Source organism: Pistacia vera, unplaced genomic scaffold (assembly GCF_008641045.1).
Source record: "Pistacia vera cultivar Batoury unplaced genomic scaffold, PisVer_v2 Contig213, whole genome shotgun sequence".
NCBI classification, from domain to species: Eukaryota; Viridiplantae; Streptophyta; class Magnoliopsida; order Sapindales; family Anacardiaceae; genus Pistacia; species Pistacia vera.
In genome coordinates this window covers 1,184,584-1,209,887 of record NW_022196017.1, presented here as the reverse complement: position 1 = coordinate 1,209,887, position 25,304 = coordinate 1,184,584, and the positions used below count along the sequence as shown (strand labels likewise).

General features: G+C 34.0%; 5 protein-coding genes across 8 annotated transcripts; 2 read left to right on the top strand and 3 right to left on the bottom strand.

Annotated features, from left to right (window-relative positions):
- Positions 1-243: 243 nt before the first annotated feature.
- On the bottom strand, positions 244-4,361 carry LOC116129726. 3 transcript variants are annotated; one of them, XM_031415441.1, is made up of 11 exons: positions 4,202-4,361; positions 4,016-4,102; positions 3,863-3,931; positions 3,630-3,731; positions 3,345-3,399; positions 2,815-2,888; positions 2,219-2,302; positions 1,991-2,131; positions 1,417-1,482; positions 657-766; positions 244-565 (listed from the first exon to the last, which is right to left on the bottom strand). In XM_031415441.1, the coding sequence occupies exons 1-11, from the start codon at positions 4,310-4,312 to the stop codon at positions 397-399; spliced, it is 1,068 nt and encodes a 355-aa protein (XP_031271301.1). In that variant the 5' UTR covers positions 4,313-4,361; the 3' UTR covers positions 244-396. The 3 variants fall into 3 exon arrangements, 2 of the variants coding, with proteins under 2 accessions (XP_031271301.1, XP_031271302.1); XR_004127947.1 differs by having other exon boundaries at positions 424-565; positions 657-762; XM_031415442.1 differs by lacking the exon at positions 657-766 and having other exon boundaries at positions 451-565.
- A 778-nt stretch (positions 4,362-5,139) lies between these two features.
- On the bottom strand, positions 5,140-7,398 carry LOC116129764. 2 transcript variants are annotated; one of them, XM_031415498.1, is made up of 7 exons: positions 7,281-7,398; positions 6,788-7,174; positions 6,501-6,588; positions 6,258-6,401; positions 5,753-5,796; positions 5,578-5,645; positions 5,140-5,421 (listed from the first exon to the last, which is right to left on the bottom strand). In XM_031415498.1, the coding sequence occupies exons 1-6, from the start codon at positions 7,364-7,366 to the stop codon at positions 5,591-5,593; spliced, it is 804 nt and encodes a 267-aa protein (XP_031271358.1). In that variant the 5' UTR covers positions 7,367-7,398; the 3' UTR covers positions 5,140-5,421; positions 5,578-5,590. The 2 variants fall into 2 exon arrangements, with proteins under 2 accessions (XP_031271358.1, XP_031271359.1); XM_031415499.1 differs by having other exon boundaries at positions 6,315-6,401.
- A 982-nt stretch (positions 7,399-8,380) lies between these two features.
- LOC116129668 (WEB family protein At2g40480) lies at positions 8,381-11,067 on the bottom strand. The gene is made up of 2 exons (XM_031415388.1): positions 10,754-11,067; positions 8,381-10,059 (listed from the first exon to the last, which is right to left on the bottom strand). The coding sequence occupies exons 1-2, from the start codon at positions 11,006-11,008 to the stop codon at positions 8,647-8,649; spliced, it is 1,668 nt and encodes a 555-aa protein (XP_031271248.1). The 5' UTR covers positions 11,009-11,067; the 3' UTR covers positions 8,381-8,646.
- A 5,181-nt stretch (positions 11,068-16,248) lies between these two features.
- LOC116129763 (putative uncharacterized protein DDB_G0277255) lies at positions 16,249-17,210 on the top strand. Its single transcript, XM_031415497.1, has one exon. The coding sequence runs from the start codon at positions 16,377-16,379 to the stop codon at positions 17,040-17,042; it is 666 nt and encodes a 221-aa protein (XP_031271357.1). The 5' UTR covers positions 16,249-16,376; the 3' UTR covers positions 17,043-17,210.
- Positions 17,211-20,887: 3,677 nt separating this feature from the next.
- LOC116129725 (LOB domain-containing protein 15) lies at positions 20,888-22,330 on the top strand. Its single transcript, XM_031415440.1, has 3 exons — positions 20,888-21,346; positions 21,482-21,731; positions 21,823-22,330. Exons 1-3 carry the CDS (start codon positions 21,333-21,335, stop codon positions 22,234-22,236), a joined length of 678 nt encoding a protein of 225 aa, XP_031271300.1. The 5' UTR covers positions 20,888-21,332; the 3' UTR covers positions 22,237-22,330.
- Positions 22,331-25,304: the final 2,974 nt, after the last annotated feature.

The window sequence follows — 25,304 nt, the reverse complement described above, 5'->3', positions numbered from 1 at the left end:
CAACATCGTCATCTGAAAAATTGAATTGAATTGAATCCGTTGATCGGTGATCTGAGAAAGTTGTTGAAGCATTTTAGCTGACGGCTTTGGCTTGATGCGGTGGAAAAATGGCTGGTACGATTGCTCAAATAACATGTCATTTATTAGAGCGTTTGTCTCTAATTTTCTTTTTCGAAGAAAGTTTCGAAATTTGAAGCACAGTAAATTCCCAAAAAGAAATTGTATGAAAGGAAAACTTTAGGCCTCATCATTTGTATGTTACTCAATTGCTGTATGTTATATCTTCAAGAATAAAGAATTGTTCTAAACTGAGTAAAAATACTATTAGAAAGGAATACATTTGATTATTGTACAATCAATATCGGGAGGATTGGTAAAAGAAAGAGTGAAAATGAATTACAAAATGGTATCAATAGTAAGTTTCCTTTTCGGAGGAGCTTTCTCTATAATCTGCTTTTGTCTGTCCATGAAAGTAGATCCTCTGTTAGCAAATAATCTCCTCAGATTTATCACTGAAAGCTCATTAAAGTTGGCAACAGCAAGATCAGCCTGGACTAGATCATACCTGCATTTTTCAATAAGGTGGTTTTTATAAACAATCAAATGAATTGATCTATGGTTTATCTGTGTCTACAATGAAGTGTTTGACTACTCACGCGCGATGCGTGCCAATCAGTGCCACAGCCATCATTGTGCAGTTGTGAGCAGCAGTTATCGCTCTAGGATCATCCTCAAATACCACGCATTTGGATGGTTTTCGATCTAGCTGTGAATAATTGCATCAAGCAAGTTAAAGCTATATCGAAAACTACATTATGTATATGAAGATTATGGATGAGCTTTTTCATCTCATTTTAAGTAGCGAATCTCCTTTTCCATGAATGAGCATTTCTAATGGACGTGTCATGTTAAGTGTACAAGACTTGCAGAATATTCATAGCGTTAAACATGGACAATTTCATAACCATGCACAAGAAATACTCAAATCGGTTCAAGCCACAATTCCAGAAGTGCAGTGGCAGGACTGATTGAACCAACTTCTTCATTACTGTAGCTCTGGAGTTGAAATTTCCATGCAAAACGCTGAAGTACAACCTCTAGCACAATTCATTTGACACAATGATTTTATTTTCTATTTCTCTCTTATTTCCTTTCTGTTTTCTTGTTAATGCTACTCATATTGTTCTACAATTTTAAGAACTACACAGCATATTTGAAGGTCATATGCACAAGACTCATATTTTCCACTATGATAATCTAAAATCAATAGATATTCATCAAGCCTTACAAAAGTCGATTGGAAAAAGTATTGTGCGATGTTTCCGAATCAAGTGAGGATTCAATTGGTAAAAGAACTCAAACGCAAACAGAAAAATTTTGTTTGACATGATCTCAAAGGCAAGTTATTATGTATACCTTAACTGCTGCAGAAAGAAATCTATGAGCTATTGACTCCATGCCATCTTCCTCGGACACTATTGCCTGAAAAACCAAAGCCGTAAGCTGAGAGAAATTCCACCTAAATGAGGAGTATGGAGATTGGAGAATATCCAAAATCTTATTATAAACATTTCCTTTAATCAGGCAAAATCACATGGAGTTTCAGTCCAGAGATCTAAATGAACCTTAAGGCCATCAATAAGGGAATGGATAAAACTTCATCACCTGCTCTTCTTTAGTGATTAGAAAATATGCTTATAACATAACCAGTGTGCTCAATTAGCCGAACTTTTAATCCAAAATATGCTTGTTTGATTCAGAAAACCATGGAATTGCCATAAAGAATGATGAAGAAAAATGAAATATGAAGACTGGCAATCAGATCAATTGGTCACATAATAGACTGGGTTGGTCATGATATGTTCAAAATCTAAATCTAAAAAAGGTATATCATTCTTTGGGCCATGTACATATTTATAGAGACGTCACAACTCAAGTTCACTGATTATCACCATAAGTGAAGTAATATAGTGTTCTTGAAAATACCAACCTGGAAATACTTCAAAAGTCCCATCCGTTCAAGGGCTTCAACCATCTTTCTCCGGTCAAGACTTGAAACAACAGCACAAGGGATGCGAGCAGTGGAGACTGCATCTAGCCATTCTAGCAGCCCTTCTATGGGCTCTCTAACCTGAATAAAGAAAATTGTTTGTTTACTTTACATAGCATCTAACAAGCAAATATTGCACCCACAGAACCAATAGAAGCGAGCTCTTACTCTTAGGAGATAATCATAATATACTTGCGAAAGCCTTAACTTCAATCTATCCAGTTCACTTTCTTCTCTAGCCCAGAGCAACACCTGAATATTTTTGGAATGGTAGGAAACAGTTGGCATAAGATAAGAATTGTATGAAAAATAGATGGTAGACACAACGCAGAAGATTAATTATCTTTCTAACTAACACAGAGATAATGAAACTGATTTTCAGAGGTAACGATGAATTCTTTCTTTTCTCTCCTTTATCTAGTATAAGATTTGAATTTTAGTAGTAGGAGACAGAAAAAAGGTGAGCAAATTTTTTCTCCCATAGAAGTACAAGGACAACCAACCTCAGCATAAAACTCAAATGACATAATAACAAGGATTCTATTCTAGCAAAGTTAGACAATTGCTTGATTAACCCTATACATTAGTCCAAATCTAAGCACACACAAAACCAACACCCTGGAACCACACCTCTTGATCACTGAAAATCATATGAAAGATACCCAAATAATAATATGAATGTCAAAGACAGAACTTCATGTCAGGATAGTTTGAATATGAATATTAAGACAACCAAAATCCTAAGAAGAACATAAAATCCAAACCTTATGCAGCACTTGATCAGCACCTGCTTTAAGCATCAGTCTTTGCAAATCACCATCTTTGGGAACTTCTTTTCCTACACAAGAATGAAAATAACAACCTGAATATCCGCACAATGCCAGAAAATTCACCATCACTCTCTTCACGCAAAGAATGCAGGAAGAGTTCAAGTCTTTCTACTTCAAAAACTAATCCATAGTACAGTTTAGACAAAGAAGATACTTCACTGGAGTCTAAGAGTAATTGATTATTACGGGAAAATCAATGTGGTATCCTGTTAACTTGCTTCGTCCCAACATTACAGAAAGAAATCAGGCAACAATCCTAGATGTTATCACAAAATAACTTATAGAGGCTAGGAGATCAGTCAAGCTACACAGTCGTGGTTTCACCATTTCCTCCAGATAGATACAAGCTTAACAAGTTAAACACAATAATAACACATCAAAGGGCCTATGGGGCATAAGCTATGAGGAATTATGCATTCGGGACAAACTAAAACAAAAAACTGAAGGAAATAAAAGCTACGTACCCTCTTCAAAGGCAAGCTGCTTCCATGCATTCAACTTCAAAGCTTGAGTGTCCACCTGAACATGTTATATATACAGTTATATAAGAAACAAGACAAACCATAGAACAGGATTTCAAAGCATGGCTTATAAGTGTCGCAACTAACAATCAATTAGATACATACACATTTTATGTTTACCATTTGACTTGTAAGGTCATTATACTTCCCACTAGAAACATGAACCAAAGAAAATCCACCAAACATAATATAAATCCTTTCAAAAATTAAGCAAAGATAAGAATTTACCACTGCGTCCCAAGAGAAAATGAGCCCATAGGCCTCATCTGGCTTCATGGCATACCGTATCCGTCTCAGAAAACCTTCCTGCAATCTATCATTCAGAAAATCCTATTCACAAAAGGCCAACACTGAGTGTCAATAGATAAAACTCTACTATTAACCAGTAAATATCAACAATAATTAAATATTTACAAACTAATTATGCAAAACCTTTAGTATGAACAGAACTAGTCACTAACCACATCAACTTTTAAAGGTCCATCTTGTCTAAAAGTCTCAAAACCTTCACCATATTCAGCTCCAATAGCCTGAAACAGAAAGCAAATATTAAATATAGAACCAAAACGAATAATAGAAGCAAGAGCAAAATGAACCCAGAAATGAATCAATACCTCTTGCATGAAAACCTTGCTGGGTGTATTAAAAGATCCATTTTCATCGAACCCAAATGCGTTTCTGAGCGCTAGAGGCTTAAATTTCTGAGAAACATACAGAAATAACAATATTAAATTACAATAAATTCCAATAAAAATGCAAACTTTCTCATAATCATAAAAAATGAAAATTGAATAACATACCGATAGCTTGAGCGCGGAAGTGAAAAGAAGGTGAGATTTTTTGAAGCTAAAAGCAGGTTTAAAAGGACTCAACAACGAAGTGCTTCTGATATTGCTGTATGCGGAGTCCATTTAGAGGATAACAGCTTTAAAGAAGAAGAGAAGAGTAAGCTTTTATTTATTAAATTTTAATTTTAATTTAATTTTGTAGTTCTTTTTATTTCCTTAAAAAGTAATAAATTAAAAATGGGGCACGTGTAAGGTTAAGGTATTGTTCGTGGATTACGTAACAGGTTATTTCACTCCACGTGGTCTCACAACTAGCTTAGGTACTACTATAACGACATCGTTTCGATTATTATATTAATATTAAAATGAATCCTTTGACTCTTCTACACATACTACACCTCAATAGACCTATAGTATGTATTAATTACTAAATAGATTCTCCCTTTTCTTTCATATAACACTATATACAATATATATTTATTGGGTTTTTTTTTTTTCAGATAATATTAAGAATATCTCATATAAAAGAATGGTTGTGTCGTATATTCTGAATTATTTACCAAACAGTTAAGTTTTTATTGTGAATTAGTTCTGGATGTAGTACTATAAACAGGTTCGGCTAAAATTTAACATCAAAAGCAGGGTTTGATCTTATTAGTTTTTAGCTTATGGGCAGTTATATGACCAAAGGTTATTGTTATCTTATAAATTGGTTAACTGGTTATGGTCCTTATGGAGTCATTGAAATAGAAGAATGAATAAGAGGCAGCGACTGGAGACAAACAGGAGTGATGTAAGTCACTGAAGATGAACACTAACTCCATGGAAGAATGAATTAGAGGCTGCGTTTCGAGACAAGTTACTGAAGATGAACACCGAAAACAGATATTGCTGATAAGGTGAAATCTATCTCTACTTCTAAACTTCAGAGTGCAAGCATTCTGGTTTGAACTAATTATATAACAATCAAGAACATAAGTATATATGAATATGATTATCAGCGAATTATACAGGATACACTAATCTAATCTATGTGGAGGAACAAAACAAAACATGGACAAAACAGATCCTCCAAATTACAATAAATATGTATTCGCTGAAATGGATCCTAAATTCCTACCACTACTATACAATAGCCAACAAAAGACTTGCCTTTACCATTGCCAAATCAATCAACTTCAACCCATTAACCTCATTCAGAGCTCTCAACAATCCATGATTGAACCATTTCCCTGTTTCATCCAGTGATGTTTTAGTTATTAGTTGGCGGAGAACTGGAGTGTCTATATTATTAACATGAAATTCAGTAATATTGATAAGGAAGATCATTTAGCTTTTAATCTTTAAACAAGATGAATAATCGCATGCACAGGGTGAAAAAAACATACCACTCATAGGTGTTTAAGCCTTCAAATAGTAAGCCATCAGAGTTCTCGTAGGCTTAGCCCTCGTAGATCTGCAAGTCAGAAACAAACAGAAAATCATGCATAGGCTAAGGTAAACACATCTGATTTAGCTGGAAATTTATAGAAAGTAAAATTTATGAACCACAAAGTAACAAACCTTATCAAACATCCAACCCTTGCAGACTCTGCTTCATCAGCCACCTAAATAATCAACCATCTCATTATTTCACTACAGGAAATGTCGAATTGGATGAAAAAAAAAGGCAACATTTCCGTTACAGCAGACAGCAGAAATATAAGAAATCAAGTGTTCAATGAAGGTTAAGCAAATTGGTTTAGTTGGAAGCTAAAAGTGAGCAAAGGTTCAACACTTATCCTGGGAAAATAATCAATAACTGTGTAACGAAGAGAAACTCGATAATGGCAATATCAACAAAAATGGTTGATACAAGTATGCAAATGTGAAAAAAAAAAAAAGCAGATATCTATCCTAATATGTCCACAAGATAAATGCATGATACAAACATCAATGGAACAGCGATCCAGATTATATGACAATACAATAAGAAATATTGGAATGCAAAACAACCAGTACAAAACGATTGAAGCTCCCAACTAGTCATATCTTTATTCGGCAAAAGATTTTCATTTAAACAAGAGACCTCAATGATGTTATTAATTCGTAATTCACAGCACCAAAACCCAGATAGTCCAATTACCACTAGCATATTGGTAACCTCTTCAGCCATAGCCCTCGAATGAGCTGCATCCACCTTTTCAGCTTGATCAAGATACGGTAGCTTCTCCTTCAAAAAGAAGAATAAAAAGCTTATGAGTAATAAAAATTAAGGTATTAACATATGACAATTGGCTCAAACCCATATAAACTTTCTTATAACTGCTACCTCCATTGACATATTCTTCCAAGCCTCAAACCCTTTTCGATCAATATCAATCAATTTCTCCTCCTTGCACATCTTGACAAAGCTTTCCCTAAACAACCCACGAATACAACATAAATTTGTTCATTCCAAAATGCCAAGTAATAATTCATAAATAAATAAATGTTTGCAACAGTTATAAAAGCAGCAACACTTTATTTAGACTGAGAAAGTAACATGTACAATTTATATCAAAATTATAATTGTCTAGATGAATCAAATAAATGAATGTAACGAATTAGAGAACTTACATGAAGAACCGAAAAGGCGATCGAACTTCGTGATCGACAGAGCCCTGTTTCAAAACAGTTGGCTGCTCACAAACGCCTGTGAATCTCTTAACTTCCTTCTTCGTTTCACACTCGTCCGCATCAGCCAATGTAATCGGAACTTGGTGATCACCAGAGCCCTGTTTCAAAACAGTTGGTTTCTCACAAACGTCTCTGAAACTCTTAACTTCCTTCTTCGTTTCACCCTCGTCCGTATCAGATAATGTAATCGGAACTTGGTGATCTCCAGGGCCCTGTTTCAAAACAGTTGGTTTCTCACAAACGCCTCTGAATCTCTTAACTTTCTTCTTCGTTTTACACTCGTGCATACCAGCCAATGCAATCGGAACCAAAACTTCACAACTCTGGCTGCAAAATATCAAAAAAAATCCCACCAAAAATTTATCTAAAAGTGAGTAAAACCTCAACATTAAGCACCGTGTTATTAGTGTATTTAGAGTAAAAGAGTGGTTACCATTTTTGAAAGGCGCTACCATCAGGAGCTCGAGGTAATGCACGAACCCTTTTGCGGGTTCCGAATCCGAATAATGGGTTCTCCATTAAAGGAGCTTTAGAAGCTCTGAACCTTTCTAGCTTCTGTGACAAAAGGGATTTAATTTGTTAATGAGAATAATAAGACGACGAAGATGGGTCATTTTCTTGCTGGGTCTTGCTAACTTGCGCTGATCATATATGTTTCATTAATTATTTTTTAATAATTTTGTTATATTTATTGATATGTGATGATATAAATAATTAGTTCATCATAATTTAATTAAATAATAAAAATTATCAAATTACGGTTGCTAACGTGCGCCATAACATTTGGTTTTTTCGCGGGACAAGTTAAAATGGTGAATAGAATAAATTTAATGGCGGTAACCCAAAAGTTGGTAAGGTAGATGGCGCACAATCAATCTAAATAATGGAGAAACCGTGACAGTCCAACTAGAGACTGCCACGTCGATACTGTTCTGAAAAATCTGTCATAAATAAAGGACGGGGAGAAATGGGTATCTAAAATGGCGAAAATACCCTTGAAGTGACAAGTTGCGTGTTTCACGGGTTTATAACAGTAGCTCTCTGTTCTTTGGAGGGTTTTTTTGGGAATTTACTTCTTTTAATAAAAAGGGCATACAATAAATTGGTAGAAGAAGTAATTGAGATAATTGAAACGACAGGAGGTTCAATCGGATTAAACAGGATCAATTTCTTAGCTTAGATGTGACTGTGAAAAGACAATATTGCCCACACAAAGTTCATAATTTTACAACAAATTTATTAAATTTAGCCATATTTTGTGTATAAAATGCATTGGAGACTAAACATGGTAAATAAGTTTAAGAATAACTCAATCTCAAAAACTAGTTTAAATAAGAAAAAAGTTCAATTATATGTACACATCATAACAGACTATCAAACTAATAAAGTTGAACAAATACAACTTCTAACACTCTCTCTCACGTTTGACATGCATGATCAAAATTGAAACGCATCACTATCTCAAACAAATGTGATTATTCTACTAAGTTAAATTTTTGAAAAATTTATCTAAATAAATTAAATAAACCTCTTTTATAAGAACCAATTCACATATTATTATATGCTCCCAGCAAATATATAAATAAACACCATATAAACATTGGTGAGAAGCTGAGGAAGAAGACAATCTTTCCTCTCACCACTAAAATTTCACACACGATACAATACGATACAATACAATACAATACAATACAAACCAACCCATTATTTAAACAGAGCACTGTGATCACCAAGATCTCAGAACATCAAACTACAAATCACCCATTATCACAACTTCATTTAAAATTTTAGTGTATTAATTATATTGCGTTTAGAGGCTGCATTTTTTTCTTGCTTTGCTTTGTCAAGGGAAGCGAAATATGGATGAACCCAAACTTCCTCCTTTGTGCAAAGAACTGCTTTTGATTGTCATCACAATCATTTATGTCAGGTTTCTTTGGAAACGTTAGATCCTCTCGTAATTCCTGAAGCATTTGACTTAGAGCTACCTTTTGTCTTTCATTATGGCCTTGATCAGTTTGCCTTTTTACCACACATTCTTCCGCCTGATGAGCTTGCTTCCTGCTGAGTATGTCCCTCATTGAAACTGTTGGCCTCAGAACTGGCTTTGGTTCGTCGGTTGCAAAGTTTGGCTTGCTCACTTCACTCAATGGAGAAGAACCCTGTTGATACTCACATGGGTTGAAGATATTGAGCCTGTTTGGACTGTACATTGTTGCCTGTCCCTTCTTGTCATAACCTGGTGCCCATCTTCGAAGTGCCTCCCCCGCTGCGAGTTGCTTTCTGTTTGCGATTTCAACTCGATTGACTGCCTCTTCCAGGACTTGTTTAGAGTGTTTTACTTCTGCGGCTGCATCCTCCATCATCTTTAGGATAGACAATTTAGAAATGTTAGCTTCATCAAGTGGCGGCATGGCATGTACCACTTTCTTTTTAGGCAGAGGAGATTGGTGAGGATCTTCATAGGATGGAGTTATTTTCTCAGGCTCTGGAAGTGAATATCCTGAAGTGTTGTCACCCCTCGATAGAGCCTTAATTTCTGCAAAAGCGAGTGCTTCTGCCGCCTTAGCGGCTTCCTCCATCTTTTTAGCTGCAATCCACCTCATTTCAGCAGTCTTAATACAAACTTTGCTTTGTTCATTCCCCAACATTGCTCTTGAAACTTCGGCCAGTTTCTTAAACTGCTCCCCTTGTGAATTCATTTGAACATTCTCCATTGGAACATTGGTAGTAGTTTTCTTAACCTCTGCAGGAAACTTTGATGTTAGCCTCTCGCGAGTCTTTTCCAGCAAATTTTTCTCTTTCTTCATTCTCTTATTGAGAGATTCAACAGAAGTTTGAATCACCCCAAGATCAGTTATTGTTCTACCCAGGTTTAGTTTTGCTTGCTTCAACTCCATCAAAATTAAATCAGGAGAAGATACAGGACAGGGGCTTGAATTTCCCAGCATTTGCTCATGGTTACTAACATAATTTCTGCGATGTTCTTTGTTAATTTCCTTGATAGCTGGAGTTGAAACTTGTTCATCCGGTGTCGTCATACATTTCATTGCTTCTTTCTGTAGCTGCAGCTTCAACTCTTCAACAATCTTCTTTGTTGTTCCAAGTTCTTCCAGGACATCAAGAGTCTCTAATTCTTTCACAATCAGATCCTTCTCCAACTCTGCCGCCTGCTCCTCCACTTTCTTTATGTCAAACTCTTCAACACCTTGCTGCTTAATTGTCACAGTCCATTCATAATTAGTTAACTGAACAAGAATTTAATGAAGCCAGAATTCTTTTTAAATTTAATTGTAATTAACCTTTCTGGACCACATTGTCACAATAAAATAATTCTGCAAGAGTGCCAGGGAACAAAATAGGAAACTTCAAAACTTTATGCTTATTCATTTTACGCGTGAGTCTCATCTAACATGTACTGAACCCCCCAAAAGATCATTGAATAATCTGGATTTGATCAATTTCAAGTAAAAAGAAAGAACATATATCTAAACTCTACTGTTCAAACATGTGAAAGACGCAAATATACACATAATGGGAGTCATGTGACAAGTACATAATATTACATATCTCAATTCAACAATCCCTCATGTTATGTATTATAATAGTACTTGTACTATTCCTCTAGTCGCATGCTTCTATATTTAAAAAAATAAAGACAGTCGTCTTTCCCTTCACAAATGAGATGACAAGTCATTTTAATCGTCTATGTATTTATGAAGCCATATAAGACAGTCCACGTTTTCATTTATATGAATTTTTCCGGTGCAGATTTGTACAAGAGTTTAACGTTAACTAACCCAAACCAGAACCAGATTAGCAGAGAGATGCGATTATATTTAAGAGGCTAAAAAATTTCACTTTAATAAACTGTACAGTGAAAATTTAGTTAATACAATTACTTACAAATGCTTCTGCGAGCTTATAAAGTGGCGGCCAGGACTCGCTACCGCCGAACCGGGTGACAGCCTCTTTAACAGAACCGAACGGCGGCGAAGTGTCAATCTCAGCTCTCAGACCCACTTTCCTTATCGTCCCTGCAGCACCCACTTCGGAATCAAACCCGAAACTCTCAGCCCCAGAGTCGGGTCTGACTTCCCGGATCCCGGGCGTCCCTGGAACGGGTTCGCGTGCTGCAAAGTCCACAGCTCTCTCTGCCATTCACAGTGAGAAAAAGTTTAACGTGTGTTGAGCTCGAGTAGTGAAATGTTGAACGTGAAATTGCTTTTAAAGAGTATTGGTTTTTAGCTTTACTGCTTTAGAAAGGACGAGACATAATTAAAAGTGAGTGTCTGGACCTTCTCTGTTATGATAGTGTTTTGAGGGGAGAGAAAAGGTGGCAAAGCGAGCTTTTTATTCATTCTGTATTTGTTATTGTGTGGGCGGGTATAGGGGATGATGCTGATGTGGCGGACGAAGGTATGTTGAAGGGTGAGAGGTCAAAGTCAACATGGGTTTGGGGCAATTGTATGCTTACACGTGGTGGATGTATGTGAGATTGGGCTATGTTTATATTGTTGACTGGTCCATTGATTTTGGCCGTTGATTGCGGTTTTATGTAAAGGTGTTGGGAACGGCAGTTGCGGTTATGCTTGACTTTATGGAAAGTTAGAAGGTCTAATCATACACTAAACGACGACGTATAACCCATTTATGATAAAGCCAAATCTTACTTTAGTAATATGCACGATACATAACAAATCTTATACTTGAAAAGGTATTAACTTAAACCAATTCATTAAATTTTAGTGCCATATGAAAATAGACAATTATATAATTAAGATCAAAATTTTAGATTTGAGATAAGACTTATCCCAAGTCATGGGCTCCTATTTTTTAAGTTAACAACTAAAAGTTACAAAATAGTATGGAATAATAGTTATTGGTGACAATTGTATTAAGCGTAACATCTTCTTAATGTTATAAATAGCTCAGAAGATATTATCTGCTTTGACATTGCAGGGTCATTGGGCTTTAAGCCTAAAACACGTTTATTGAGTATAGGTCTATTAGTATTGAAATCACGGCCAAAACACACAACAATGAAAGTAAAAAGGTAACAAAAAAAAGTTGATTTATCATAGTTCTTCCTAATAAAGTAATTACGCCCAGCATTCAAGTAGAACAGTTTTATTAAGTTTTCAGAAATCTGCATAATACAATAATGAAAAGTATTGACAGTTCACTCTTTCTCTCTGTTTCCTAATTCTCACATTAGGTTTTCTACTACTATACTAAGGTAATAATAAACTTAATCACATTGGAGCTAAATTGTTACAGACCCAAATATTTACAAATCAACATCAAGTCCATTTACTAATTGGACTTACCGTGAAGACGGCGCTACCCCCTCAACCCTACCCGCTCATTGGCTAGCGGAACTGTTGTGCACTCATCAAGGATCAGGACACCCGAATGTATCAGTGTTAACTCCGTACAAAGTATAAATCACATCCAACAATTAGTCCTATTTAAACACTCAATTATTCTCATACGAGAACGATGTTTTAATGAATACTCATCTTAATTTTGTAGTTTTGAGGCATTCTCATGGCAATACACAAATACAAAAAGGGGTGTCCAAGGCAAAATTGGCGACAGAGAGGAAAGGGCAAAAAGCAAAGGTAACTTTGATGAAATTGGGGTACATGAAAGAGGATTTATGAACCATAATTCTTTGGTCTCATCATTTCTAGTCATAATTAAACTTAATAATTCAATGACCTAACTAAAGATTGTGCAATACAATATGAATTTGATCAACAATTAACCATTCTAATTTATGATTTTCGTATCATTAATTTCTAAAATTAAGTTTAATTAAAAAGTAATACATATATAATCATAAACGATAATGATTTATTATTATGATTTTCAACAACCATGTCTCAATTATAAGACTATAGATAATCATTTTACTATCTAACAATTAGAATCAATATTTATTGAAGTATCCCAAGAAGAAGGGGACCATATGGGCATTATAAACAAATTTCATTAATTAAATCCATTTGATTTTGCTCTACAATTGTATTTTCATACTATATAGTATAGTCTTACAATTAATCACAACTTAAAATGTTATATGCATTCTCAATTAACTCATGAATTTAATTAAACACCTTCTTCTTACATATATCATTCAGAACTCGTCGCTTGTTAGCGTCCAACGTATGCCATTCACCAATATTTTTTTGTCTTGTCTTTAATTTATAATAAGAATTATCAAGTGCAGACGTGTGTGTGTCTATATATATATTGTTAAAAATTGTATTTGTCTCACATCGCTAATTTAGTGAGATGTTATGGTGTATATATATGTTGTTAGAATTCCTCCTCTTTTGAACTAACTTTTGAGAGTGAGCTCAACCCAAACCCGTTTATCATAGCATCAAGTTATGATGGGAGAGTATTGAGTTGATAGTGTATATATGTGGCTAGACTTCTGGTTCTGTCTCTTTTTTGCATGAGTTCTACAAAACCCGTTTATCATTTTTCTTTTAAAAATTGATTATTATATTCAGAAGCAGAGCTGCTTTCACGCTTGGAAAATGTTTTTCTTAGTTTCCATGTTTCAATTTAAAAACAACACTCTCGACATTTAAATAAATAGTAATTATAAGTATAATAATCTAAAACGTTTTCTTTATTTATGTTGTTTAATTACACAAAATCATTTTAATTTTCATAAAATTAAAGAAAATTATAGTATTTTAAACACACCCCAAAACTTTTTTTTTTTTAATTGTATATTTTATTATCGTTATAATCAATGTAATTAATCCCACTAAAATATAATAACCAAAGAGGCATGTGATTTAAGGCTACAAAATTCCATTAAATCCGCAGTGAAACATGGTCACTAAATTACGTCATACTTAAATGTTTCATTCAAATTAAAACAAACAATTAATTATTTAATTAATACAACAATAAACAATTAAGTACTTCAAAAATCAAAATCATAATAAATAAAGCATATAATTGGATACGATTTCATTCATTAAATTTGACGTAGCTGTAATGGACAGTACTGGGGGGCTATCGGTATAAATTAAGTGCTTTTTGGGACTATTTTTAATTTAAAGTAGTGGGGTCTTGGTTTAGCCATTCAAATTTTATGGGTAGTTGGTCGGTTTGGTGAAAGCCATTATAGAAGATGAAGTTAGTTCAATTTTATGCACAAAATCTTGACTCTCGAGTCCAAACCAAAAGAACATTATTTTTGTGTGAAACTTTGATACTACAATGCTGTATCATGTGTTTTAAGCAAGGTAGTTGGTTTGCTTCCAACCGAAATCCGTTAGTTGGGAGTTAACCTTTTTTTGTTTTCTCCCCTTTTTTGAATTTCTTATAAAAAATTATATGTATTAGATGTTCTATTTGTCTCGTATTGTTAATTTAGTAAACTGTTATGGTGTGTATATGTGATTAGGCCCATCCTCCATTGAGCTCGTTTTTTGGAATGAGTTCTACCAACGCCAAGTGTGAAGGAGGGTGTTAGAAATTTTATTTGTCCCACTCCTTCAAGTGTTAGAAGTTATATTTGTCACAATCCTCCGTTGAGTTAACTTGGTTGTATTTGTTTCACATCGCGTATTTGTCCCACTCATTCCTTGAGTTACATTTTGGGAGTGACTTGATTTCTACCCACGTCGAGCATGAGGGAGGGTTTTAGAAGTTGTATTTGTCCCACATCGTGTATTTGTCCTACTCTTCCGGGTGTTAGAAGTTGTATTTATCCTAGTCATTCCTTAAGCTAGCTCAATTGTATTTATCCGACATCGCATATTTGTCTCACTCCTCCCTTGCGTTAGCTGTTGGGAGTGACTTCTACTAAGTCCTCCATTGAGTTAACATGTTCATCAATACGACTGAATATGAAACCAAAATATGCTTTCACATATATATCGGATTATATCATAAAAAATATGCTATCAATATATGTCGGATTATGATATAATAGTAATAAATCATCAATCAAACAATGAACAATAAGAATAAATATACTTATTGAAAACTACATTGATTGAATATGAAATGAAATCATACTTGAATAATCTACCAGATTATAACAGCATAGTAATTTGAATCAACTTTGTGTTGGCATTAATGAGCCTGAATATGTAGAATTGCCCAATAAAATTGAAAAATCCAAAAGAAAATGAAAGTGGTCCTATGATCATAATCTAAATTCATATAAAATGTATAAATCAAGGGTCCCAACAAGCCCCAGGACAAGTTCTCATTTATGTTGCCTTCCTCGGCCTCCTGCTAACCATGTTTCTTCACTTTCTCAACTGTATTTCTATCATACTCATCAATGGCTCTGATTCACAACCCCACATCCAATGGTTTATATTTTTTTAACTGTAGTTTTTTTTGGTCCTGAGATTTAGTCAAAGAACAGTGACATCTAGTAGTATATGATAGTAACATCTGGGTCCTTATTAGAATATTAGTTCATTATAAGAAAATAAAATGTAACAAAATAGTTGTCAACGAGTGTCGGGTAAGAATCTAAGGCTCTGCTTAGGAGTTTCATGGTAGCGGTTATGAAGGTAAACCACCGTAACGATTTTGAGAGTGAACCATTGTAGCGGTTTTTAAAACATCCAACCTGTGCTGGGGAGTTTATCTTCCAACGGTTTAGACAATTTTTTAAAATGATAAATTTACATATATGCTTATAAAAATACCCAACTTCAACCAATTCTTGGGAGTTTTGTTTTTTCAATTACAAGGTAAGGGTTCTTTATTTGTTTTCTACTTATTAGTATTTTATAACTTCAAATGTGATAACGTCTCCTTATCATTCTTCACCATTCTTTGTAGTATCTAGAATGATTAAAAAATTATAGCTCCACTTCTCCAAAAAAGCATTTAGAAATGAGATTTTAATAATTTTTTTTTTTTTTTTATGATTGCTTAAAATTATTTTATATTTAATATGGTTGGAGACTTGCATAATATGGTTAATTTTTTTTTTTAGATATAATTGGGAATTTGGGACAGTTTTGTAGTGGATATGGTATTTGTGGAATAAAATTTTAAAACCAACTAAAACATCGATCTAGGATGTTTTATAAACCCCTCGAAAATACACTATACTGGTTCTTGGGGGGGGGGGGGGGGGGGGGGGGGGGGGGGGGGTGGGGGGGGGGGGGGGGGGGTGGTGTTTAAGCCCATCAAAACCAATGCATAAAAAATCTAGCAGTAATAGTTTTAGAACACCTCAAAACCAGTGGAAAAAAACTCTCAAGCATACCCTATGTTGCTTTGCTAAATGTGGGGGACCAATGTATTTAATTCTTAGTCGACCTCTTCCATATTAATTTCCCTCCATCATTTGGCAGCCACATATACATTTATATTTATATAATTTGGGGGGTCTAATTAAAATAACTTAATAAATTAATCCCCTGGAGGAGTACTAGTACTAGTATTCATCTCAGTCCCCTTCTTCATCTATATTCTGTACTCCTCCTGCTTCATCTTCGGATCTTCAACCTTCATCAGATCTTCCAAAATGCTGACTGGCAGCCATGACAAGAGTCTCCAAATCAAACAAAACGACAAGTTTTTCTCCAGGATTATGTCCAAAGAAACCTCCATGGCCAACTCGTCTTCCCGGATTTACTACAGAGGAGCTTCCGGTTCTGTTCCATTCATGTGGGAGTCTCAGCCCGGCACTCCCAAACATCAGTTCAGCGACACCGCTCTCCCGCCGCTCACTCCTCCGCCTTCTTATCAGTCAAACTCCAACTCAAAATCAAAAACCCTTCACAAAGACACCAACAAGCCGAAGCTTTTGAACGCAATCTTCCCCTCCAGGTTCACCAAGAAGAACCACGCCTCACCTAATTCGTCATCTTCTTGGTCATGCGCGTCATCGTCTTCTTCCTCCTCTTCTTCCTCGTGGTCGTCTTCAAGATCAACGAACTCCAAGTTTCAGAGAAGATACTTTTCATGTTCGTCAAGAACACGCATACATTACAACATGGACGACGATGAAGATCATCAAAGTGCAGGCCATGGCCATAGCCACGGATCCCCTATTTCTACATTGTGTTTTGGTGGTACTAAAGCTAAGAGTTTTAATGGCGGTCCAGGGTGCTACTCTCTAGTGAATATGAAGAATGCTTTCTTCTCCATTGCAGGCAGCCATGGATCAAATAAGCAAGGTACTGCTTGATTAATTAGTGAGAGATTATATAAAAACAGTATTGTGTTTAATAATTTTGTTTTTGGTTTGCTTTATAATTTTGGTATTCTATAGTTTGTAGAACAACTTGTTCAACACCAAATTTCATGATATTTTTTTAGAACAAAGTTGTTTAATTTTCTAATATGTAATTAAGTAATGGGGATTTTCAGTTTGTGTTTGTATGAGAATTCCATAATATAATATAATATTAGAGAAAATCATTAAATAATTACTTAATTATAAATATGTGGTACATATCATGATTTACGAATATAAAGTTTGTCTTTTTCAAGGAAATTAATTAATATTAGAAGAAAAAAATATTAATTAATGGAGTAATAATCGAGTTTGGTGGTTGTTAGTTGTATCCATTAAATTAATACAACGACCCCCCACTTAATTAGTTATTTGTGAGGGAAGATAAGTAAGTTGATCAAATCGGTTCATTAATTAATTTAATTACTATTAATTAACATAAAAATAATTTTTGGCTTCACTTAATGCTCACAACTCACAACAAGATAAGATGTTTGTTATATAAAATTTAGCAAATGAGATGACAAAGGCAGCATGTGCAGGCATTAATTTTCGCATTAAAATTGAAGAAATCCTGAGTGACATTGGCTTATTTGGTGCCCTTTTATTAAATGCCTCATCTGTACGTGTACTGTATTTCATGTTCATTTCCCTCGACCTCCAGGTATCTTATGATATAATGATCTTCAACTCTACTTCACACGTGTGCGCGCGCACGCACACATCAATCACATATGTTTGTACCACCAATAATTTATGTCATCGCTTACATATCTAAATCAAGTTATATGACGTAATAAGTCTCATTCTCCTACCCTTTTCCGGAAATTGATGATTATTCATAACTATTATTTTAACATAAAAAAAGAATTCGACTTAATATTTTATTTCTATTTATTTACGTAAATATTAAAGGAAGTGACTTTTAACTCCAATCTAATTGATTTTCACCTTCCATGACTAAGTATACCTTTTCTATAAGCGAAAAAAAAAAAAAAAATCTCGTTAAACCCCATTTATTACAAAAAATAACCCTCTAAGCTTAACTAGGTTTATTTTCTCTCAATTTCAAACTTCATTAGGTTTTGCTTTACAATTTTTTTCCCCTAATTTTTTAATTTCAACTTATCTTCTGTTCTTCATATTCAGATTCGAATTCATCTGCGTTATTTTTTCTATAATTTTAGTATTATATTTTCATCAAACAAACAAATATTTAAAACAAAACAAAAAGTTCTATGATTATAAAAATTTAGGATTAGGATATGAGAATTTAAGGTTAGAGTTTATGTAAGATTAAATATTAAAAATAAAAATATAATATTAAACACGAGTGTATTTAAAAATTATAATATTATTTGTAGTAATTTAAATTAGGGTTATATATGTCAAATTAAAAAAATAAATTTAGAAATGACGGGTGAAGATCAATTAGGTGGAGGCTAAAACTCCCTTCCCATTAACTTACGCTTTGCATAGAACGGTTACGTTATAGTAATATGAAATATAAATAAAATGACAAAAACAACTTGGGTTGGGGCATTTTCGTCATTATATAAGTTATCTGAGCCGAACAACACGAGCTAATGGGCCTTTTAATTTTTTAATTTGAAGTCCAGCAAGCATTTACGTATCGCAAATATGATTCTAAAGGCACTATAAAATGTCTAAGTACACCCACACACCTTCACGCGCCACAGTTTTCAAAAGTAAAATAGTAATAAATTCTCTTCGTAAATTAATTTAATTACCCACAAAAAGAATAAAAAGAAAAAATATAAGATTGACATATTAATTTTCAAAGGATTTAGATATTATAAGTTTTTTTTTTTTTTTTTTTTTTTTTTTTTCATATTGTAGAGTGTTTGAATGAAATTCATTATACCCACAAGTCAAACTTTTTATATCATAGAAAGTCAACACAAAATTTTGGCTAAAAGTAAATGCAATCCTAATTAAAACTATGATCAAAACAACAACAGTGGCCAGTTTTAGTTGTACAGTGGCTGCCCAATTTGACTCACCAGAGATCACTCACCATCACACCAACCTCAAACCGAAGAAATGGGAAAGAGAGAAACAAAGATTCAAAACGTTTGAACAAAGAAATCCCATGCGACATTGATAAATACAGTTAGGCCACTGCAATCAGTTGATAATCATTTACTTACTTACAGCTACAGGTTTTTTCTGATATGAGTACACCATATTATTTTGACCGAATTATATAGAGATTTGGAAACGAATGTTTGTTTGGTAATAAAGAGTTGAAAATGTGTGATACGTCTTGGATCCAAAGACTCAGGGGAGTTTTGTTTTTGAACACCATTTTAGGGTTTTATAGAAAGGTCAATTTAGTTCTTGACTGCATGCATGTTACAAATTAATGGAGGATCCAAGTGGGTTCTAGGTCTGGGTGCAGTAAAGAAAGAAGGAGAGAGAGAGAGAGTGAATGAAAGGGAGAGAAAGTTAGGTTGGGGATGAGAGAACAACGGGGCGACCTGTTAGCCTTAAGATACGGGTCAAACAAGAATGGATGGTGCCATTTCCTTACAATCTAAGCAAATTCAATTTATATATTAATTATTCTACGAAATTTGTTAATTTAATTCTCTCCAAATTAGCACTTCCTTTTCAATTCCCTCCCTTTCATCACCCACCTTGACATAACACTTTAAAAACGACAAGCAAAAACGCTTTTGATTCTCTTCTAAAATCATCTCCCCATGTAGAATTTAATACAAATTTTTAGTTTAATTCTAACTGTTATATGCAGGCTGTATATATTGAAAGCTTGATCGAGTAGTACTTCAATGGAGAAATTAAGATAAAGCATGCATGTGTGGCACACAAATCGAAAGACATTGGGGTTGCTCTCTAGTTGATTAATTATATATTTAATAACGCAAGAGATGAGATAAGCTGTTGACAACATTAGTTAATAAGCTAATTATTAATCACTAATTAGGTAATCTATAGAGAAGCAATCAAATATTCAGGTAATTGACACAAAATACACTTTTTTGGAACAACTTTGGATTGGATTGGATTGCCATGCTTTCTACTAATGAAAACAAATTGTAGGTGAGATGTCTTAAATATGATCATATGTGAGTATGGATCCCTCTCAAAGGATGAATTCCATTTATGTTGAGGGTGTTCAATCTTTTTCTATGAACATCAATGAAAATATAGTACAAATATTTAAAGCTTGCTCAAGTTCTGTAATCAATTCAAGTTTCGTCACCATGATCCATCAGTCCACCACGTACCCCATAAAGGTACTGTTTTGAGAGTTGGGTTAATTGGTTAATCAGATCTTCAATTGGTTTAGGGTTTTCGTTTTGGTCTTAGCGATCTTCAAAGAATGGTTGCGGATTCTACACGGAGAGTGAGGGAGGTGTTTAAGATTAATTAAGTTTGAAATATTTTTTTATTCAGAAACTGTTTCCCAGATACGATCTTTCAGACGATTGAAGATGGGGTTTTTGATTTTGACAAGAAACTAACATTTGTTTGCTGGCTGGCCCTATCAAACCACAATCTTATATATATAAAATCTCATCACTTTATATAGTTTGGGGTTTCAAATCAAAAACATCTTCAGAATTTGATTATGAATTAAATAATTTATAATTAAAATTTTAAATAATGAAAGTCCACATTTAGGTCTCTCCTGAGAATGAAGCAAAGACCACATGCAGGGCATGAAAGATCATTAAGCAATCGAAGCAAAACCAGATGGTTTGATTTACAAAGTCAACACATTTAAAGACAGCACACGTGGGCAAGCAGTGATCCAGAGCTGGCATTTATACAACTCAGTATTTACCTCTCTCAATCTTCTCTCTGTCTCTCTCTCAAGTCTCAATCGATCGTCTCCATTGATGCTCTCACTGTGTGTTCTTGTTTCTCTCTTTCTTTTCTCTGCAAGTACTCAATACAAATTCTCTGAAATAATTGATATTTCCTCCTCGTTCATGATCACACCAACTATATTAGTTAATTAGCTTTTAATTTCAGTCTCTCTCTCTCTCTCTATATATATCCCTTTTGTGTCTCTATTATTCTTCTGTATATAATTAATTTCTTCACTGGACCATCCCTTTCTTTGCCGTATATCTTGCCTTTTAAGTACTCTTTTCGCTTCCTTCATTTTCCTTTCTTCTTCTTCTCTTCTCTCTCTCTCTCTCTCTCTCTCTCTTTGAGCAACTCCACTTTCGTTTTTGAGAGCATGCCTGAATGTCCAGAGAAAGGTAAGAAGTAGAAATCTCTCGCTCTCCCTCTCTCTCTTTCTCATAATTAAACTCTTTTTGTTTTTCATATTGTTTGATGGGTACTTAACTAACAAATTACTCTTAAAATTTGTTGTTTTATTATATTATCTATAGGGAGAGATTTGATGAGATAGGAAAGAAGATCAAGAGAGAAGCAGATGCCTCTTCTCATATGGGAAGAAGACACATGTTGGGTCCTCCTGGAACCCTAAATACTATTACACCTTGTGCAGCCTGTAAACTCTTGAGACGTAGATGTGCACAAGAATGTCCTTTTTCTCCCTATTTCTCCCCTCATGAACCCCAAAAGTTTGCTTCTGTTCACAAAGTATTTGGTGCCAGCAACGTCTCCAAGATGCTCATGGTAATTATTAAAGCCCTAATTGATATATTATAGAACTCTTGTTCTTCATTTATAGTACTCATGTATTGTGTTGATGGTTTTGTTGTTTCAGGAGGTGCCGGAGAACCAAAGAGCGGATGCCGCAAATAGTCTTGTTTATGAGGCTAATGTGAGGCTAAGAGACCCAGTATATGGGTGCATGGGTGCAATTTCAGCTTTGCAACAACAAGTTCAATCGTTACAAGTGGAACTCAATGCAGTAAGGGGTGAGATATTGAAATACAAATTTAGAGAAGCTAATATTATACCATCATCTCATGTAACTTTGCTCTCTTCTGGGGCTGTTTCCGTTGCTGCTCCACCAGCACCACAACCACCGTCAGCTCCATCTCCATCTCCACCACCACCTCCACCTCCAGCTCCTTCTCTTCCTTCTACTTCCTGTACTTCTTCCATGTATCCACAACCATCCAATGTTGCAGATTATAGCTCCATTTCAAGTGAAAACGTTTCCTACTTTGGTTAACATATTTCTAGCTTAAGAATTTCTATCCCATTTATTTTTCTATATAACGACAGAACTGGAATAAAACGAGGAAGAGGATACATTATTATTGGATTATTAGCGATTGTTTAGTCTTTGATTGTCTATCACAGTTTATAATTAAAGGTCCATATATATACACATATATGCCTTTAATATACCATTGTTAATTAATATGTTTATTCTCTTCATAATTTCCTACATGATATTAAACATTTCTTGTTTTATAATAATACTGCTCGTCTGCTTCCTCTTTCTATGAATGAATTTTAAAAGAAAACCCTAGAATTTAATATGTCAAGTCATTTCAAAGTCTAGCGTAATTGCACATGCAAGTCTGTGCCATGAATATTGGATATGAACAGTGTTTGAAGTTGTGGTGGAGGAGACAAAAGGTATGATTTTGATCATCCCAATGTACTAAGTCTACCTCATCATCAAACTTCTAAGAAATATTTTGTTTCATATTTGCAAATTCCTCTCACATTATACTATGCATGCAATAAATTAAAACATGTTACTTCTCCATCCTTCTTTTCTTTTCACTTCGACAATATTAACTATACAAACAAATCGTACGTAGATTTATATACAAACTGATTTAAACTTTTTTATTCATTTTCTATCACATCAGTTTGTATAGAAATTTCTATAAGATTTATTTGTACGTCAATGATAAACGGTCATATTCAATTGCGTCAACAATTTATTTATGTCCTCTTATCTCTTACTCTTCCCAGCTGTTTCCAATTATTCTTTTGGGCTGCTGTTTAGTAAAAGCATGAGTATTTTTCGATTAAGTTATGAGTTAATTTCATGCTTGTCTTAATTAAATTTGTCACAAAAAGGTTAACTCATGATTGGATTTTGCTAGTTTATTTAATGAGTAATTTGGTATAAATATAGTGGAAGAATCAAGTTGCTACTTAGTGAAGCTACAGCATAATATATATAAATAGAGTAGTAGATGTGTATGTATTTGTTGGATGGTCAATGGCAGTGCCAGCTATAATATAAAATTAAAAATTTTCTTTTCTGAATGTTGGGGGTTTCCTTGGCGTGTGGATTTCAGCCTAAGCTGAAAGGGGAGAAACAGAGACTTAGATTTGTTAATTTAAACAAGCCAGTTATGGGGAACTTCATTCCATTCGCTATTTTTCTCCATTGTTTTTATTATATTTCTCTTATTATATTAAAATTAAATTGCGATCCGTCTCTCTCATTCATGTTTCCATCTCTGAAATCCCAAGAGCTCGATGTGATTGAATTTGGTCTCATGTCGTGGTTGCTTCAAATATTGGCATCTTACCTCGTCTTTGTACACAACTCCATATATACCATTAATTATAATAAATTATAAAGTCTTACTTCCAGGTTCTCAAACAATTAACAAGAATAAGCTTTACAGTATTCCCTTACGTAAAAGGCTATATTTAACCGACACATCTTTCTTCCTGTTGCATACGTAACTGGTTTTGTCACCATGCCTAAACCTTAATTGGATTTTAAACTCAAACAATCTTTATCTCTTTACCGAGATTATCCACAGTAATTCTCTCTCTCTCTCTCTCTCAAGTTGAACGGCTAAGTTTGAAGGAAACTAAGGTAAAATATATAGTCAGCCGGTTCTTCCATGTAAAATAAATTAACAAGATGTTTGGGCAATCTTGTGCGTTTATCGATTAATCCCTGTAGGTTAGTACAACATCTCACTGCCATAATCACTTACTTAAATATTAGGAACCAGCGGGATTCGAACCTGAAATTGTGCGCCTTAATCATAAGTCTCAATGCTCATCCTACCGCTTGCGCTACGTAAGGGTGGGAACCAACAACTATAGTAATAATAGTCAATTTCTTAATAGAGCTTTAAATGACACATATCGGCAATTCTTTTTTTTTTTTTTTTGTACTGGAGGGTGTCACGGTAGCTTCCGCGTACCTTAACTAGTCTCACAAAACTCTGAAGTTAAATACACATATAGTCAATTTTAATTATAGGATACACTCAAAATACTAAACAAAGTAAAATCTATATCTATCTTAAAAAAAAAAAAAAAAAAAAAAAATCAAAGCCAAAGATAATTTATATCTATTTCAAGCAAGTTATGGGGAACTTCATTCCAATATTCTATATCTCTCTCACATTTTCTCATGATTTTATTACCTTTCTCTTATTATATAATTAACTGAGATCGTCTCTCTCATTCATGCCTCCTTCTAAAATCCTAAAGCTCGATGAGTGGTTTCTTCAAATATCGGCATCTTATTCTACCTCGTCTTTTCACACAACTCCATATATCCCTGGATTAATTATTAACAAAAACATCGCAATTTGCAATATATAGAAATTAATGCGTCAACATTTTCTAATAATTAAAATTTTGGGCACCATTTATATTACTGATTATATATATATATATTAATTAATTATATAATTATATATATAATATATATATAGATATATTATATTGAAGCTAGTGATGAAATATTGTATCGCTACAAAGCTGAGTTATTTTTCCAGTGGATTTTGAGGTTCACTATCTAAGTATTTATTATTCTATTTTCCATGTATATTTATTTAATTATCATTTATAAAAAAATAATGGAAAAAAATTTCATAGATATAAGAATTTACATAAGTAGGAATAAAATCGGTGCATGCAATTGGAGTAGGAGAGTTTTCTTGAGCAATAAAATAATTTACATAAGTAAGATAGGTTATTGAGCTAAAACTGGTTTATAACAATTTCATCCTCAAAGTTTGGGAAAGTAACAAATCCACCCAAATTTGAGAAACGTTAATGGAATTGTTACCGTATAAGACTATAAAAACAAAACGGGGTTTGTTTCTTGTTAGCTAATAGTAGTTGCATTAGCAAAGTATTTTGTTAGCCTGTTTACTATGCCTCGTATATATGCTTTTCTCTTTCCCATTTTGAGGCATTTTAATCCTTCTGTCAACAGACCTGATAATTCATTACTGTGATCCTATTAATCCACATTTTTAACCGGATGAAGATGATTTACTACTCTTGGACACTGTTTTG

Coding starts and splice junctions, on each gene's coding strand:
- LOC116129726 (XM_031415441.1), bottom strand. CDS start 4,312: ATGGACTCCGCATACAGCAATATCAGAAGCACTTCGTTGTTGAGTCCT. Junction 2,132..2,218: donor ATTATGATTATCTCCTAAGA/GTAAGAGCTCGC, acceptor TTCTTTATTCAG/GTTAGAGAGCCCATAGAAGG. Junction 566..656: donor CTGATTGGCACGCATCGCGC/GTGAGTAGTCAA, acceptor TGAAAAATGCAG/GTATGATCTAGTCCAGGCTG.
- LOC116129668 (XM_031415388.1), bottom strand. CDS start 11,008: ATGGCAGAGAGAGCTGTGGACTTTGCAGCACGCGAACCCGTTCCAGGG. Junction 10,060..10,753: donor ATAAGCTCGCAGAAGCATTT/GTAAGTAATTGT, acceptor ACAATTAAGCAG/CAAGGTGTTGAAGAGTTTGA.
- LOC116129763 (XM_031415497.1), top strand. CDS start 16,377: ATGCTGACTGGCAGCCATGACAAGAGTCTCCAAATCAAACAAAACGAC.
- LOC116129764 (XM_031415498.1), bottom strand. CDS start 7,366: ATGGAGAACCCATTATTCGGATTCGGAACCCGCAAAAGGGTTCGTGCA. Junction 7,175..7,280: donor GGTAGCGCCTTTCAAAAATG/GTAACCACTCTT, acceptor GATATTTTGCAG/CCAGAGTTGTGAAGTTTTGG. Junction 5,646..5,752: donor AGGGTTGGATGTTTGATAAG/GTTTGTTACTTT, acceptor TCTGACTTGCAG/ATCTACGAGGGCTAAGCCTA.
- LOC116129725 (XM_031415440.1), top strand. Junction 21,732..21,822: donor ACGTCTCCAAGATGCTCATG/GTAATTATTAAA, acceptor TTGTTGTTTCAG/GAGGTGCCGGAGAACCAAAG.